Here is an 18,851-nt window from a genome sequence, read left to right as displayed (position 1 = left end):
GGAATGTTTCTGTTTAGTGTGGTATTGTACTCTTCCAAGCAGTTAGGACAGTGCTCTGCACACAGTAAACGCTCAATAAATACGATTGTATGAATAAATGAACCTGACTGTGGAAGCAGCAAACTCGCTAACAACCAGGCGCTCAACAAATGCCACCGACTGAATCAAGGGGACAGGATTTGATCGTAATTATGCCATTAACAGGACAGGTCCCAAAAATCTTCAGGGAGGCTTTATTCCTCAAGATTTTTGAGTGCAACAGTCACGCCTGTCCTTTCAAAATGATGTAACTGGGCAGTGTCACGCAAATATTCACTGTCATTTTATAAAATCTGAGGGTATGATTTAAATTCATCAGCCTTTTCTTCTAAACCTAAGTGGAACCGTTGGATGTAAAATTAAATTAAAATTTTGTCATTGATATGACAGATACTATCACCATTTCTAAAGTCAAATCTTCTCCAAGTGATCTTCCCCGATTAAGCCCTCTTTTTCCTGGCTTGCTTTCCCTCCTGGGTCATTAGTGCATGTCAGTCTGCGACCTTTGGACATTTGGTATTGGTCCCCCAACCCCACTGCACTTATGTACATATCTTTAAATTATGTATTGTAAGTTCCTTATTCATGTTAATGTCTGTCTTCACCCCTAGACGCCAAGCTTATTATGGGCAGAGAACATGTCTGCTAATTCTGTTGTATTGTACTCTCCCGAGCACTTAGGACAGTGCTCAGCACATAGTAATTGCTCACTAAATAGGATTGATTGTTAGATTTGGTGTTTAGGGGAGGGACTTATTTTTAAATCAATAAAATCAAGTCTCTTTTCAGACCCACTGTGCCCAGGCTGCCTTCTGGGAATAGCCAGGGCTCCTGGCTTCCCCAGTCCTAAGCAGGTTGTATCCTAGAACAATAGAAAATGCATATGGATGGAAATATATGTTAGTGGTGCCCTTTTTTTTTTTTTTTTTTTTTTTTTAGGAGAATGAGTTTTTAGCTTCAGGGACAATCTCAACTCCAGGCAGGATTGAAAGTCTGTGGTAACAAAGGTGAAAATTGGTTTGTGAGGCTCATCTGGGTCAAGACCTTGATGACTTGCTTTTTTTTTTTAATGGTAATTGTTAAGTATACATTATGTGTGAGTCACTGACCCAGGTGCTGTGGTAGATACAAGCTAATCATCTTGGACACAGTCCCTCGTCCCACATGGGGCTCACGGTCTAAATCTCCATTTTTAAGATGAGGGAACTGAGGCACAAAAGTTAAAGTGACTTGCCAAAGATAACACAGCAGATCAGTGGTGGAGCCAGGATTAGGACCCAGGTCCTATTGATTCCCAGGCCCTATGCTCTAGTCACTAGACCACACTGCTCTTTTTGGTCAGAATATTTTGTATCTTTTGCCTATCATTCTCCCTGCATTTGAATTCTGTACAAAGCAAAAAAGGGGTGCCAGCTTCCTTTCCTTAAGGGTGAAAGGAGGTTTTGTGGAGATTTTGGCACCATAAGGCAGACATGCAAACAGCCCAGCGGCTTCAGACTTCAAGGGACAAGTCTTTATGTACAAAGTGTGTGCTGCCAGCTACAAATATTTGCTCTAGAGCCAAACTCATGCCAACTGATAAAATTCCATAGGTGTTTTTCTGAGCTATTGGTTCCGTTTCAACAATGGGCTCCTCTCCAGTCTAAATTCCTTGTCAGTAGGGATTGCCTATACTTACTCTTTTGTACTGAAGTCTCCCAAGTGCTTAATCCAGTGCTGTGCACCCCCACCCTCCTCCAGGCCCACCCTGGTTAGTCTCTGTTTACACACTACTTTGATGAGGCCAGGGTTTGGTGGGAAGTTGAGGAGTTCTGATCTGGACAGGTTAAGTTTGATGTGTCGGTGGGACATCCAAGTAGAAGGGTCCTTAAGGCAAGACGAAATGTGAAACTGCAGTGTACTCGTCTGCTCAACTGTATATATTTTCATTACCCTATTTATTTTGTTAATGAAATGTACATCGCCTTGATTCTATTAAGTTGCCATTGTTTTTACGAGATGTTCTTCCCCTTGACTCTATTGCCATTGTTCTTGTCTGTCTGTCTCCCCCAATTAGATTGTAAACCTGTCAAACGGCAGGGACTGTCTCTATCTGTTGCCGACTTGTTCATTCCAAGCGCTTAGTACAGTGCTTTGCACGTAGTAAGCGCTCAATAAATACTATTGAATGAATGAATGAGGAGAGTGCCGGCTCTTCAGGTATTTAGACTACCTCTTGTCAAAGAATGGCCATTTTAGTCTATTGATTCCCTCAGTAGGCTTGCCAAACTGCCAATTATGCCTGGTTTTTCATATTACACCTGTATTTCACAGTCAAGTAAGCAATATTTATCCCCACAAAAAAGAATTTTCTACTAGAATAAGCTATGGAAGCTACATAGGGGTTGAAAGGGTTCAAGGGGTTGTAAAATGTGAAATACCTTCTTGGCTTCAACTCTCAAAAAAATGAGAATTATTTGAGTTGGAATAAGTGGGTTAAAAATCCATGTACATATTTCACTGGCATTTTGCTCCTAGCACATTTCCCCTTTTTTAGATAGTTCTATACTTGTTCACTGAGAATAAATGTCTTATGCTTTCTCATATTTTGAATCTTATAAAACTGTATTTTCTCCATTATGACACATAAGAGGAAAAATGTAAGATTATTTAACATTGAGTCAGTAGAGTTTAGATTGGGGTAAATTTGAATTTTGGCATCAACCTGGTTGATAAACATGTGGCCAGAATTTTAAAACTTTTCTATAACAAATGAATTTTTGCACAGATGAAAGCAATTCTCCATGTCATAGCTGAAGCCCATTCATTTGATAAAGGCTTTGTCCCATCTTTTTAAAAGTTTGTCAGTCAGCTGTTATTTTGTACTGAAGTAAATGAAAATTAAACTGAAGAAGTGAAGAGCACTTTTATGGTATTTTAAGGGCTGATTCTTTGCCTGGATTGTACTGGTGCTAGGGTAGACACAAGCTAATCAGATTGGACAAAGTCCCTGTCACATGGGGCTCAAAGAGAAGTTAAGTGACCTGTCAAAGGTCACACAGCAGACAAGTGTTGGAGCCCAGATTAGAATTCAGGTCCTCTGACTCCCAGGCCCATGCTCGTTCCACTAGGCCACACTCATGATCCAGATAAACCAACTCCTTAACAAAAGAACATCTGTTTAGCAGTAAAACTGTTTGTCTTTATTCAGGAAATAATGCATGAATGGAATTATCAGAAGATTTTTACTTTTAGGAAAGTCCTGTGATTTACACATTTTCTGCCAAAACATTTTCAAACCATATGTTTCTGAGATGACTGAATTAGAAATTCTAAAACTAGGATGCGTTCAAAATCAATGCTTTCAAATTCAACAAAATTTTCAGTGGATGTAAGCCCATTTTTTAAAAAGTTTCAGAGAAACCACAGAAAATATTTTGATATTCCAAGAATTATGGTGAAATGGAATATTATTGGATTTCCCCTTCAAAACCAAAATATTACCTCATAGCAAAGTGTCCCATGGCATTAACAAAGATGAAAGATGAGTTTTTGAAGCACTTGCTTCTTATTTAGAGTTATTGCAGGTTTATTACAAATGAAATAAGAGTACTTTTTAAGATTGATGTGACACCCTAACAATATACTATATAATATGTAGAAGACTTTTTCTATGTGATTCTGAATATTTTATGAGAAGTAGAAATTTGGGCTGGAAAAGATCAACCACGCTCTTGGGGTTACACTGTTTAGGTCTTCGTCGCCATGCCTTTTAGAATTAATATTTAGCTTTTACCGTTTCTTATCTTTACTAGTGGTGTGGTGCGATGATAAACGTTAGGATTTTTGAAAACCAGCGTGATCTCTGAGGGTATAAGCTCCAAATGAAATCACAGTGTTGTGTTCATTTGTCTTTTTCAGATCTCCCATGGTGGCTTCTGCTTATCCGCCAGAAATCTCTGATCGGCAAACTTCCTGGAGATCATGCCATCTGCAAAATTACCAAGATTGCTGTGCTATCACTTTCTGAAATGGAGCCTCAGGATCTGGAGCTCGAGGTATGCTAAAATCTTGGGAAACATTCTTAACCAATTAGCTAGGTGAAATGTAGCAATGTTCACTTTCCTATCTTCAAAACTTTTCCGAGCCTGAAGGAAATATTTCCACTCTTGTTTCACATTATGCTTCAGTCTCACTGAATAGTGATTGCCTGCGGGATATGACAAGTAAAATCGATTTATGGTTTTACCTTGGTTGTATCTTAAATGGTTTATATGACATTATAAATACACTTGGGATTGTGAGGCAAATTTCAGTTTACCACTTCAGGTCTGTGATATTTTATTAAAGAAATAATCCTTCAAGACAAATTCAGAAGGTGAAGAGTTAGTAGGATTTGGTGGCTACCTAATTGTAAGAATGACAATGTTTGTCTTTATAATATTTCTTGATTTTTTTTTCCCTCGGATGTCACTGGTGGCAGAGAGGGCTTCTTCTGCACAAATGCTGGCCCAAATTAGCTACCCAAGCCCAGTATTGTAGCTCTAATGGGCACAGAAGGATGCATAGAGGACCAGTGTGATGATTACACTTTCTGACATCCCTAGTTTTTCCTTGACTTTCGTAACTCCCTTAACTTTTTCTGTCTCCAAACTCATCTCAAAGCCAATTCTGCCTGCATAGCTTGTCATGACAAATTCCGTGCTCATTGTGGCCTGCATTTTTCTAAACTGAAGTGTCCTAATCTTTTCAGTTTGTCCTTTTACAGATCCTGCTCCTTCTCCCTTATTTGCTTGCCTTTTCTGCCACCTTTCTTAGTTTTTTCACATTTTTTTAAGATGTATTTATACATCTACCGGCATTCCTCAACTCAAGACTCAAGTTAGGAAAAACTCCACTAACAGTATATTTAAGTGGATACCGTTTGAGGTGTTCAATACATTGATTTTTCCTGTGCATTTCTAATCCTGGGGGTGGGGTTGAAGTGTGGCATAAAGTGGCCTTTGGGAGTTTTGGAGAAATGGAAAAACAGTTTTAGAGGCCGCGAGAGGGAGAAAAGGATTTGCAAGTTTAAAGAAACAGGGATGCGTTTGCCTGATCTGTACACAGAAGTCATGGAGTGTCAACATCTATTTTACGTCAGATGAAGTAAAAATGGATTAATCTATGTCCAGTTTGTTTATAACATTATTTTTATGAGAAAATTGGCTCCAAACTTAACGTTTAGTCTTAAGACACAATTTTCAGGAATCAATTATGTCTCTGTACATGTCTCCCCATTCCTCAAAAATATCGAATGGTTGCCTATTACTGTCTATATCAAACAGAAATTCCTGACCATTAGTTTAAGGAGCTCATTCAACTCTCTTCCTCCTCCTAATCTCCCCATTCTCGCACTTACCGCCTAGCTCACATTTGTTTGTCATTTCTCGCAAGATAAACTCTTCTTTATACCTCTTTCTCTTCTCTTCAGTTATTAAGTTCATTTACTCCTGCCCTTTATCCTGCCTGAAAGTCCCTCTCCCTTCCTATCTGATATACCACTGCCCTCCCCATTTTCAAAGCCCTTTTATGAAATCGTATCTCTTTCAGGAGATGTCCCCTGATTAATCTGTAATTTCCCCACTTTATAGCCCCGAACTTCCGCTTCATCCCTTCCGTGCCACCTAAGAAATTCAGTACTCGCAACCTCCTTAGCACTTATGCACTGCATTAAGCACTTCTGAAGGTACGATAGAAATAAAAGAGAAGGTCCCTGCCCTGGAGGAGCTTATAATTAGTGAAGGGATATGAGGAGGTGATTTTTAATAGCTGAATTATCTGAGCCGGTTTTTTAGGTTAAAATAGTAAACATTGTTTGCTCTTGTTTCCCAGAATGTCATTACTTGCATGTCTTACCCACTGATCTTTTATTTGGTTTAATTATTGTTTTCCGATCTCTTCTAGAGTTTTACTTTCCAAATAATAGGAACATTGTGAAGGCATTCCATATATGATGATTATAGCTTGTAGTCTTAGCCACTTAATGACTTGTTTTCTTCACTGAACATATGCTCCAGGCCTTTTTTTTCAGATTTTGTATTTTTAAGATATAGAAGGGATCTAAATGAAGAAGCTGCATGCTGAATTGCTTTCTTTTTTAACTTTGAAAACTGGGTTAAATTTGTATGTCATCTTTCCCTATCCTGTTTGTTAGATGGCATTTCCTTATAGATAACATCAGGGTCAGTTCTACCATACAATTAAACTAGGCACGCCCCTCCTGCCATACCTCTCTGATCTCTTTCTATAACCCAGCCCACACACTTTGGTTCTCCACTGCCAACTTTCTGAACCTAGATTTTACTGCCGACCCTTTGCCCGCATCTTTCCTACTTCTGATATGATAGACCACTACTCTGCCCACCTTCAAAGCCCTACTAGAATCACATCCCTTCCCAAACTAAACCCTCATTTCCCCCCGCTCGCTCTCCCTTCCGCATTGCCTGTGCCCTTACATCTTTACCTTTTAATCACTTGATACTCATCCACCTTCAGCCCCACGCAGTTATCTACAAATCCTTATACCCTGCCATTTCCCCTATCTGATTCCATTTTGATCTTTGTCTCTCCCCCTAAGCTCCTCTTGGTCAGGGAGTTTATCTAACTCTGCTGCATTCTCCCAAGTGCTTAGTACAGTGCTCTGCACACAGTAAGTGCTAAATAAATATCGATTGTTTGGCTAGGGACACTTTTTTCTTCTTAATTCTAATGATAATAATGTGTGGTATTTTTAAGCACTTATTATATGCCTCGTAGAAGGAATAGTAGAGAAGCAGCGTGGCTTAGTGGAAGGAGCATGGGCATGGGAGTCAGAGGACGTGGGTTCTTATCCCAACTCCGCCACTTGTCTGCTTTGTGACCTTCGGCAAGTCGCTTCACTTTTCTGTGCCTCAGTTTCCTCATCTGTAAAATGGGGATTAAGACTGTGAGCCCCACGTGGGACAACCTGATTACCCTTATAACAGTGCTAGGCATTTAGTAAGTGCTTAGCAAATACCATAATTGTTAAATACCATAATTAAGTGCTTACTGTGTGCTAAGTACTGGGAAAGAAGAGTATACAAATGTGAATTAGACATGGACCCTGTCCCTCAAGGGGCTCACAGTCTATGAATAAATCAGTCATATTTATTGAGTACTTAATGTGTGCAGAGCACTGTACTGAGCACTTGGGAGAGTACAGTGCACTAGAATTAGCAGACACTCTAAGTCTGGAGGGGGAGACAGATGTTAATATGAATAAATAATTTATAATTTAAAGCTATGTACAGAAGTGCTCTGGGACTGGGGGTGGGGCAAATATCTAATTTCCAGAGGTCACAGATTGAAGTGCATAGATGACATAGAAGGGAGAGTGAGCTGGGAAAACCAGGACTTAATGGAGGATGGCCTCTTGGAGAAGACATGACCTTAATAATACTTTGAGAGAGGATGGAGATCTGGCATATATGGAGGGGTAGGGAGTTCCAGGCTAGTGGGAATGGAAATATCGATATCATAGGAAAGCAGTCGGCAGTGAGATAGACAAGATCAGGGCACAGTGAATAAACTGGTGTTAGAGGAGTGGAGGGTGCAGGCTGGGCTGTAGTAGGAGATTTGTGAGGTGAGGTAGGGTGGGGGAAGCTGATTGAGAGCTTTAAGGCCAATGCAGATGCAGTAGTCAAGGTGGACTAGGATAAGTGCTTGGATCAGCATGGTAGCAGTTTGGATGGAGAGGAAAGAGTGGTTTTTAGCAGTGTTGTGAAAGTAGAATTGACAGGATTTGGTGGCAGATTGATTACATGGGTGGAATGAGAGAGACGAGTCGAGGATAACGCCACAATTACGGGCTTGTGAGATGGGGAGGATAGTGGTGGTGTGTACAGTGATGGAAAAGACATGCGGAGGACAGGAGTTGGGTGGGAAGATGTAAAGGAGTTCAGTTTTGGACAAGTTTAGTTTGGGGGGTCAGCGGGATATCCAAGTAGGTGCATCTTGAAGGCAGGAGGAAATGTGAGATTGCAGGGAAGGTGAGAGGTCAGGGCTGGAGATGTGGATTTGGGAATCATCTGCATAGAGATGGTAATTGAAGTCATAGAATTTACTGGGCTCTCCAAGAGAGAGTAGAAGGGGACCCAAAACTGAGGCTTGAGGGACGCCTACTGTCAGAAGGTGGGAGGCAGAGGAGGATCCAGCAACAGAGACTGAGAAGGAGCGGTAAGAGAGATCGGAGGAGAACCAAGAGAGGACAGTGTCAGTGAATCCAAGGTTGGATAAAGTTTCAAGGAGAAAGGGGTGGTTTCCAGTCAGAGGTGACTGATAGGCCAAGTAGGATGGAGTAGAGGCCATCAGATCTGGAAAGAAGAAGATCACTGGTTACCTTCGAGCAGGCTGTTTTTGTGGAGTGAAGAGGGTGGAAGCCAGATTGGAGGGGATCTAGGAAAGAATTGGAGGAGAGGAAGTAGAGGCAGTGGGTGTAAACAACTCTCTCTAGAAGTTTGGAGAGAAATGGCAAGAGGAGGGTGGGGCGATAACTGGAGAGGGCCATGGGGTCAAGAGGTGTTTTTTTTAGGCTAGGGAATACATAAGCATTTTGAAAGTAGTGGGGAAGAAGCTGTTGGAAGTGAACAGTGGAAGATGGCGGTCAGAGAAGAAGGGAGGGGATGAGTTGTTTATGAAGGGATGGGACCAGAAGTGTAGGTAGATTTAGAGAGGAGGTGAGAGATTTCATTTTGAGTTATTTCAGGCAATATTGGGAGAGTCGAAGAAAGTCCGGGTGGGGTGAGTGGGATTGGAGAGGAGTAGGGGAGGCTTCAGGGATATTATGCCTGATGGTTTCCATTTTGTTGATGAAGTATGTGACCAGTTCATTGGGGAAAGAGATGATGGGGGTGGGGGACAGGAGGTTTGAAGATAGAGTTAAGTGTTCAGAACACCTAGTGTGGGTAGAGGGTATGGAAGGACGTTAAGTGTTGTCGGCCAGTGGAGAGGGCCAAATTGACTCAGATACGAATGAATTTAAGGTGGGCAAGGTCAGAGAGAGGTCTGGATTTCCTCCTACGGCACTCCGCAGCTTGGGCAGAGGAGCCGATGAAGAGGACTGTGAAGGTGATCCAGGGTTGCAGGTTAGCGGTATAAGACTGGAGGAGGGACAGGTGAGCAAGGGAATTAAAGTATATGAGTGGACTTGAGAAAGGTACACTGAGAGCAATGAAACAATAAAACATTACCACAGCATAAGGGACAAGGGGAAATGCCTGGTACACAACAAAACGATAAAATCAAAAGTCAGTACAAAGTTGTGGCTGTAAGAGCAGAATTTCAGGTTCCTCATGATTTAGAGTCGGGAGAATATCCAAAGCCACAGTAATGGCTCCCAAGGCCATTAGCCTTCCCGAGGTGTAAAGGAGGGCTCGTGCCATGTGATGGGAAGAAGGATGCGAAGGGGTCTCCGTAATGGTGTGGTGGGGAGCCAGTGCCGGTTCCTGGGAAGACAGCGGGTCTGGTGCATAGAGCACATGGGAGCGGACAGAAAGTTCCTCAGCCCCGGAGGCTAGGGCTAAAGACGTGCAAGGAGGTGAGGCTGCAATCACCACACGATTTGCTCGGAGGTGAAGCAGCTCTGAAGGGGAGCAAAGGCAGCTTTTATACCCAGCCCAGCACTAACAGAGCATGCGGGGGTCAGGCAGAGAGTTTCTCAGCAGTGGTGGTGGCGGGGAGGGGGAGGCTGACCATGCACTGCTGGGCAAAGTTGTCATTTCCAGGTGTTTCCCTAGGCTAAATGCTGGGGTAGATTCAATATAATAGAATATAATCGGATTAGACCGTGTCACCAAGTCCTGACATACGTGGAACTAAGAGGGGGAGGGAACAGACAAGGAAACTGAGTAGGAGGCAGAAGACCTGGCTTTTCAATCCCAGCTCTGCCACTTGTCTGCTGTGTGACATTGGACAAGTCACCTACCTTCTCTGGGCCTTGGTGACTCATCTGTAAAATGGGAGTAAGACTGTGAGCCCCACATGGGACTTGGACTGTGCCCAACCTGATTAGCTTGTATTTACCCCCAGATTTAGTACAGTGCCTGGCACAGAGTGAGCACTTAACAGATGCTATTTAAAAAAAGCACACAAAAAGATTAGGACCCAGAAGTCAAGTGACTTGCTCAAATGTCTTACAACAGGCTGGTGGTGGAGTCAGAATTATAATTTGAGTCCCCTGGTTTCCAGTTTTTTTCTCTAGGCCACACTGCTTTTCCGGCTTCCACTTCTTGACTTGCAGTTCACCGTGTTCCTTCCACAATGTCTTGAGGCAGCCCTAGACAGCAGCATCATTTACTTTTCCTTAGTTTTGAATGGCCTTTATATTCCTGCTATAGATGGAAATGGATATTTTCTCTTATCATTTTCACGTTTCCTTCTTTCAATGATAAAGTAAAATTTTTAATGTGATTCTGGAATTGAAGCTGCAGGAACGTTAGGCAAAAGAAGGAGCCATTAAGGCTTCATTCTTCTTTAAATGGATTATTTCTATTTGTATGCCCTGAAACACCTGCTAAAACCTGGCATTGCCTGTAAAGCAGATAAATGAACCTCTTATAAGTGCATCCCAGTTTAGGGATAGATAAAAGATCTCACTATAATAGAACCATTGACATTTTTTAGATGTAGAATTCTCAGGGACCTCTTGCCATCCCATAGTGGTTTATTCTTACCTAAAAATGTTCAGAAGAGATTCCACAACCACTTTGGGAAATGTGTTATATTGCCTGAATGACATGTAATTTTTAATCAGATTGTTGGAAAGCATTGTCTGCTGTGTGATCTTGGGCAAATCACTTAATTTCTCTGTGCCTCAGGTATGTCAGGTAAAATGGGTATTAAAACTGTGAGCCTCATGTGGAAAGTAGACTGTGTGCAACCTGATGAGCTCGTATCTACCCCAGTGCTTAGTACAGTGTCTGGCATATAGTAAGCACTTAACAAATATCAAAAAAAGGGAGAGAGAGAGGGAAAGAGGGAAGGAGAGAGAGACTTGCTGAATTGAATCTAACTACAGATGGGGCTTGGAGAGATTAAAATATGTTGGTTAATCTTACTAACAGAAGAGGGTAAAGTAGATTCTGCTGTTACTCTTCTCAGAATAACCAGATTTGCATTCAGTTTTTAACTGTCTACCTGAATGGAAATTCTTAGAAAAATATGTCCTACTAGAGCAATTAGAGCAGATATAAATGCAGGCTGCTTGTTAAGAAGTGTCTTGAAGTAATCGAAAGCTAATTATGTTACTGCTTTCAGTTTTCACCGAATTTTCAAGTGTTTTGTTTATGTGGTTGTGTAGTTGCTGATAGAATTTAATAGCTTAAAATCAAATAAGACATTCCACAATTTTTTTATAGCTTTGTTCATCTTTGTCAAAAGTAGGAATTGAATGGGCATGGAACATTAACCACTTGTTTTTTACTTTGAGTGAACCTAACCTAACCCTAACGCTTGAGATCATAGGAAAATATTGCCATCAGCCCAACTCATAGGCTAGAAGTTTTTATATTTGAAAATTAATCTTATACCTTTAAAAATTGCATCATATTTAAAAGCAACAGAGTTTCAGGATTTTGACATATTTTTGTTTTCAAGGATCATAAATTTTAGAAACAAGATGGATGCTAAAGTCCACCCCGCCCTTCCATACCTCCCTCCTTTTCTCCACCTTCAAATCTGGGATTGCATACCCTCTCAAATTCTCATTCTTATTTGTACTTTTCTATTTGACCCCAATTTTCTCACTATTTTTTCCACTCATTTTTATTCTTGGGCAAGAAACTGCATCCAATTTAATGTACCTCCAAACTCAGGTTTTACCTTTAATTTCCCAATATGCTGAGTAGCAGGGACCATGTCTGAATTCTCATCTGTGTGTTCTATCCCAGTGCTTAGTGTGGTGCTCTGCATGCAGTAATGGCTTAATAAATATTACTACTATATTTATTTTCATCCCCTAACTTCCTAGATGCACCCTTAATTTAGATTTAAAATATATTAATGGTGTTTTGTGAATATCATTTTTGTTGATATTTGAATTTCTGTTTGAAATCTATGAACAATCTTTGTGCTTTCATTATAGAATACTCCTTGCTTAAATAAGCCTGTAATTAATCTCCCTGTTTTTATTTTTGGTGAGTCAGCTTTGTAAGAAGCATCACTTTGGAATAAATAAACCAGAGAAGATCACACAATCTCCAGATGACTCGAAATTTCTATTGAAGACATTTACTCAGATTAAATCAAATGTTTCTGCGCCGAATAAAAAGAAGGTGAGGATTGATTTAACTGTTGTAATGATGAAGTTATGTAATAAGGAATAGAGGAAAGCCACTGTATGAAATGAACCAATGTGCAATACTATTAAATGAGCAATAATACATCCTTTTGGACAACTGTTTTAAATATGGTGGTTTTTACACAGTCTTTCTCATTCTTTGGCTTTTGGATCAGTTTCATTTGTAACCTTTTTCTTCTTTAGATTAAAGAAAGTAAAGAGAAAGAAAAATTGGAACGGAGATTATTGGAAGAACTCTTAAAAATGTTCATGGATTCAGAGTCTTTTTACTATAGCCTGACCTATGATCTGACAAACTCAGTGCAAAGACAGAGTGCTTGTGAGAAGAATAACTTGCCCCTCTGGCAGAAAGTAAGCATTTATAACTCTAAATATTTCAGGGACTCTAATCACTGATGTTGAAACTTTGTGAAGGTACAATATTTTCTTTTGCTAGTGGAAACCAATAATAGTCCACAGCAAGACTCGTGAGATTTCTGTGTATTTTCTAGGTGGATGACAGATTCTTTTGGAATAAATACATGCTCCAAGATCTTATCGAGATTGGGGTGAGTAATTCCACGTCCTAAAAACTGCTCAGCCTCCTCCTGCTGCCAATCAAAAAACCGTTCAGGGATGAGAGATTTAAAGAGGCGCTCAAGATCGAGGCTCAGCCACCGTTCTCGATGGTCGACTTGGTCACCCGAATCACAGTATGGCTTCAGCCCAAAACGCAGCACAACAGTATGATCTGTGAAAGCTACCTAATTACAATTAGATACATTGTACTATGGTACTAATAGATATAGTACTGTGCTCTGCAACAGTAAGTGCTCAATAAATACCACGGATTGGTCATCCAATTGGAGGAGTAGTATACTGCTGGAAGACAATGCTCTTTCAGAGGGAACAATTAAATTCATTTTTAAACAAAAGCAAAAGGACGGAAAGGTCCTTCAGGGCAGGAATTGTTCCTAACCAACTGTCTCGTACATCCCCAAGTGCATAATACAGTGTTCTGCACACAGTAAACTCTAAACAAATGCCATTGATTGACTTGTAATACTCTCTTGAACCCAACAAACCCCAAATAAAATGAAAATTCCGTTGTTTTTTTTGGTACAGAACTCAGAAGTGGATTTTTGGATTGTCCCAGTCATCCAAGGTTTTGTGCAGATTGAAGAACTCGTGGTGAACTACAACGAATCATCTGATGATGAGAAAAGCAGCCCAGAGACTCCTCCACAAGAGCCCTGCTGTGTAGATGATGTTCATCCTCGATTTCTGGTAGCTCTCATTTCTCGTCGAAGCAGACACAGAGCAGGTAAACAACATTTCCAGAACTTCTCATCAAGCCAGCGTAACCGAATGAATTTGGAAGAACAGAGAACAAGGGACAGAATTTTCCAAAAAGTGAGGAAAGACAATTTTAAACTATCAGTCTGGGCTGGTGTGCTCAACAAACTTAATGGAGTACCATAAAGCTAAATATGCTGTGTGACCCTCAGCAAGTCACTTCACTTTTCTGGGCCTCATCTGTAAAATGGGGATTAAGATTGTGAGCCCCATGTGGGACAGGGACTGTGTCCAACCCGATCTGCTTGTATCCACCCCAGAGCTAGGTATGGTGCCTGGCACACAGTAAGCACTTAACACATACCACAATTATTATTATTTTTATTAATTCAAAGCAACACTTTCCCAGGGTGAGGCATGGTCGGGGTGGATGGGAGAATAGTTTGGGGAACGAAAGGGAGAAGTACTGTAAAGATGGAAGAAGTACGAAAACGGTAATTAAAAAAAAATGTAGGAATCCCAGGGTGTTTCTAAGTCTACTTAGTGCTCGACACCGAAATAAAGCTGGTTTTTCAGATATGACTCATATTGTAAGATGACCAAATTTTAATCTTAAGAATGCAAATCTAAATACAGTACCATTGTGTCTAGGTTTGTACTAGGGAGGTATAGGATGGTGATGGTACATTCCAAGCGCTTGTTGTACATTCCAAGCACTTAGTACAGTGCTCTGCACATAGTAAACACTCAATAAATACTATTGAATGAATGATGGTGATGGTAGTAACAGTATTTATTAAACATTTACTATGTGTAGAGCACTGTGCTGAGCACTGGGAGAAGGTACACAGGGGGAGAGAATACATGGGGGACATTGTCCCTGCTCCTCAGAGAGACTCTCAATGTAAGCGGGGAGCAGGGACTGCCGACAGACACATCAGGAATGGCGAAACATTAAGACACAAACACAGAAAACGCACTAAAGACGCCTTCGATATATTGTTTAAAAAGAATCCGTGACCCTAAGGTGGAATCCGTGACCCTAAGGTGCATGGGATTGCCCCCACCTGCCGAGTAGGATGTAGAAGCAGTAGCCATTCCAATTCCGATTACTCACTTCCTAAAATTAACTTGGACTGGGAAGGAGGCCAGGAGTTGGCCAGCTGGCAGTGCAGGGTGGAGAAAGCTGGCAGGACAGTGGTTTCACCAAAGAAGGGATCATTTGAAGCCAGAGACCCTTCTTTGAATGTCTGCTACTGCCTCTTCCAGTGCTGCTGTGGTGGCTGATTCTGTTGACAAATGCCATCAAGCCACTAGAAGTGAATGGGACACTGAAAGGGTTAAGCAGCATTGCGTAGTGATTAGAGCATGGGAGCATGGGCCTGCGAGTCAGAAGGTCATGGGTTCTAATCCCGGGAAGCAGCATGGCCTATCGGATAGAGCACGGGCCTGGGAGTCAGCAGGTCGTGTATTCTAATCCTGGATCTGCCACCTGTCTGCTGTGTGACCTTGGGCAAGAAACTTCACTTCCTCTGCACCTCAGTTCCCTCGTCTGAAAATCGGAATTAAGACTGTGAGCCCCACGTGGAATGGAGATTGTGTCCAACCCAATTATCTTGTGTCTACCCCAGTGCTTATAACAGTGCCTGGTATGTAGTAAGCACTTAACAAATACCGTAATAATAATAATAATTGTTGTGTGGCCTTGGGCAAGTCACTGCATTTCTCTATGCCTCAGTTGCCTCAGCTGTAAAATGGGGAGTAAGCCTGTGAGCCCCATGGGGAACATAGAGACTATGTCCCAACTGATTTGCTTGTATCCACCCAGTGCTTAGTATAGTGCCTGGCACAGAGTAAGCGCTTAACAAATACCATAATTATCATTAAGACCCTCTCAAGTCTTCTTAAAAAAATTTGCTGTGTGCTTTTCTGGTTACTCTTAGGGATGCGGTATAAACGGAGAGGGGTCGATAAAAATGGCAATGTGGCAAACTATGTGGAGACCGAGCAGCTGATACATGTTCATAATCATACACTCTCATTTATTCAAACCCGAGGCTCTGTGCCTGTGTTTTGGAGCCAGGTTGGCTATAGATACAATCCACGACCACGACTGGACAAAAGTGAGTATACAATTTACGTGCGTAGTTTCCAAGCAGTGCTGTTGTCGATCGTGAAGGGAACGCAGGATATTCCTCTAGTGGCCTTAAGTTTGATTGGGCAGGTTTCTGCCAATTTTTTTTTCTCGAAATAATTTGTTCTGGATTTCCCATTCGAACGGTTGTGAGTGAATGGTGTGTATGCGGTGTAATTTCTGTGTTTTATTAGGTCATTGGTGCCAGTGGGGGCTATTGGACCCACAGGGGATTGGCACCTAGAAGTTTTTGGGGCAGGGAAAGCAGGTGTAGAGCTGGCTCACCTGTGCCCCTTGGCGGTGGGAATGGATCAGAGGTGGAGTGTCCCTCGGGGGAGTGGGAGGATGAGAAAGTTATCCCCTCTTTTTAAAACCACATGTATTGAGTCCTTACTGTGAGCCCTAAGTGCTTGGGAGAGCACAGTATAACAATAAACAGACACATTCCCTGACCACAGTGAGCTTACAGTTGGGTGGGAGACAAATAAATTACAGGTCAGTACATGAGTGCTGTGGGCCTGGGAGGGGAGACGAATAAAGGGAGAAAGGGTGACTCAGAAGAGAGTGGGAAAAGAAGAAAGGAGGGAAGGCCTCTTGGAGGAGATGTGCCTTCTTTAACGCTTTGAAGGCAGTCTGTTGGATATGAGGAAGAGGGACAAGAAAGGGACTTCCTTTCTTGTCCTCACTGGACACCAGAACTGGGCATAAGTGAGTCCTCTCCCAATCCACCTACCTTCCTACTTTGTTGACCCATCTAGGCAACCAGGGCTCAATCGGGGAAGGCTTCTTGGAGGAGATGTGATATTTAGTGAGGATTTGAAGGTGAGGAGAGTGGGTGGTCTACTGGATATGAAGGAAAAGTTTCAGACCAGAGCCGTGGGCAAGAGTTCGGCAGTGAGATGGAGGAGATTAAGGTACGGAGAGTAGGTTGGCATTAGAGGAGCAGAGTGTGCAGGCTGGGTCAGAATAGGAAATAAGTGAGGTAAGGTGGGAGGGAGTGAACTGTGCTTCAGAGCTCATGGAGGAGCCAGATTGCTTATGTGATCCCTTAGGATGTTCACCACAGTGGGACTGCAAGAGGTCTGATCCCCACCCTGACCCCCACCATCCCACCGCGGGGAAGTTCCTTCAGGTGGTCTTAGCCAGTGGGGCAGGAGTGTTGCAGGGGGACAAATGGCTCCTCCTCAGGGTTTAAGGTGGGGAAAAGGTGATCCACTTCCTCCCAGGGATGACCCGGAAGACAGTGGTGGAAAAAGAGAAGGCACAGAATGGTAGTGAGTACATTTTGCTTTCTCTCTCTCCCTCACCCTCTTTCCCTCTTCCTTTTCCCTCCCCTTTCCTCTTCCCTCCCCTTTCCTCTTATCTCCTTTCCCTTCCCTTTCTCCTCCTCCCCCTTTGTTCTCTCTATCCTCTTTTCTTTCCTTCTTCTCCCTTTCTCCCGGCCTTGACACTCCAGCCCCCAATTCATCTCCCAAACAAAAAAGTTTACAGCCTTGGTAGCTATAGAAATCTTGCTCTTATGACTTCTCATTAATGTACTTTCTCTTGCTTAGGAATTTTTCGAGTCGGCCTGTGGAATATTACATTCATTTCAAAAGATTTAAGTTAGTTGATGACTTATTGGACTCTAGATCTGAAGGCTGGTTTGAAAAAAGGAGAGTTAATTGCTCTGATGTGTCTAACTTGCACATTATGAAAAAATGTAGGTTTTTATATTGCAGGCTGGGGGTGTATAGATTACATATTGGTTGTCACACTAGTGCCCGTGAACATTAATCAGTGCCAGGAGCTTCCTCATTCAGGACAAAGGGCCATTTCATAAAAGCTTTGCCCAGGTAAGCTCTATTGGCAAGCCTAGGAGAGTTTGTGGATTTATACTCTTTTAAATAATGACTGGATAATATAGCTGCTATAGTGAGAAAAATCAGTATTTCATTCTTCTTTGTAGGTGAAAAGGAAACCGTTTCCTATTTTTGTGCCCATTTTGAAGAACAACTGAAAATTTACAAAAAACAGGTAGGTTTTAGTTGCAGGCATCAGCTTTTTCTTTCTCATCAGAGCAACACATATGAATATTTTTAATCAATCATTGTTTGAAAATAATTGTAAAGGGCAATTATTTTTTAAAAATAAACCCAACACACATCAAACTGAAGTAGCATTCCTCTCTTGTGATTAGCTTAGTGATTCAACAATTAAACAGTTTTTGGAAAATATGTAAGAATCAGTAAATGAATTACACTGGGGCCAATAATTTTAATGAGCCAAATAAGGAAAACCTTGAAGCAGGAGTTGTGGTGATAATGTTATGTATTGCACTCCCACCGAGTGCTCTGCTGTAAAAATAGCTTGGGAAAGTACAGCAGCAGTACGAAGCAAATCTTCTGACCTCAAGGAGTTTGCATTCTTTTGGAGGAGACAGAGATAAGAATTGTACAAATAGGGTAATACCTGTTCTCCTTCCCCATTAGACTGTGAGCCCCATGTGGAAAAGGGACTGTGTCCAACCCTGATTTACTTGTATCTACCCTAGTGCTTAGATCAGTGCTTGACACACAGTAAGTGATTAACAAGTAATGTAAAAAAAAAATTGTACAGTCTGTCATACAAGTATACATAAGTGCTGTAGGAAGGTGTATATATAAATATGAAAGTGCTAGAAATGACTAATGGATTGATCTGACTCGAGGTGTTAGAGAAGTTAATTGAAAATGACTTGGAGGAGGTGGGATTTTAGGGGAGCTCAATTTGAACACGGGGAAAACTTCAGATTAATGGCACAGTATAACCTGAAAAGAAATACAGAACCATTTCTTGATAGGAAAGAAGAATGATCAAGACTTTAAGACTTATGTAAGTTGTAATTTTTTTTTTCTCTCCACATTTCCTCCTCCCCAAACAGGTCATTATTAACTTGGTGGATCAGGCAGGAAGAGAAAAGATTATTGGAGATGCTTACCTTAAGCAAGTGTTACTATTCAACAATTCTAACCTTACTTACGTCTCATTCGACTTCCATGAACACTGGTAGGTAGGCTTTTAAAGGGAAGAGTGTCACAAGTTGCT

The 18,851-nt window shown here is 41.6% G+C and overlaps 1 protein-coding gene across 3 annotated transcripts in view; it reads left to right on the top strand.

The window, feature by feature from the left end:
- Window positions 1-18,851, top strand: part of INPP5F (inositol polyphosphate-5-phosphatase F) — a 64,759-nt gene that overhangs the window by 23,428 nt on the left and 22,480 nt on the right. For all 3 annotated transcript variants that reach the window (XM_029080368.2, XM_029080367.2, XM_029080369.2), the window contains exons 3-10: window positions 3,940-4,076; window positions 12,222-12,350; window positions 12,560-12,727; window positions 12,868-12,924; window positions 13,481-13,679; window positions 15,595-15,774; window positions 17,734-17,801; window positions 18,688-18,812. In XM_029080368.2, the coding sequence (XP_028936201.1) occupies window positions 3,940-4,076; window positions 12,222-12,350; window positions 12,560-12,727; window positions 12,868-12,924; window positions 13,481-13,679; window positions 15,595-15,774; window positions 17,734-17,801; window positions 18,688-18,812 (1,063 nt within the window). The remainder of the gene's footprint in view (window positions 1-3,939; window positions 4,077-12,221; window positions 12,351-12,559; window positions 12,728-12,867; window positions 12,925-13,480; window positions 13,680-15,594; window positions 15,775-17,733; window positions 17,802-18,687; window positions 18,813-18,851) is intronic.

This window comes from Ornithorhynchus anatinus, chromosome 16 (assembly GCF_004115215.2).
Source record: "Ornithorhynchus anatinus isolate Pmale09 chromosome 16, mOrnAna1.pri.v4, whole genome shotgun sequence".
Lineage (NCBI taxonomy): Eukaryota > Metazoa > Chordata > Mammalia > Monotremata > Ornithorhynchidae > Ornithorhynchus > Ornithorhynchus anatinus.
This window is presented reverse-complemented; position numbering and strand designations above follow the sequence as displayed.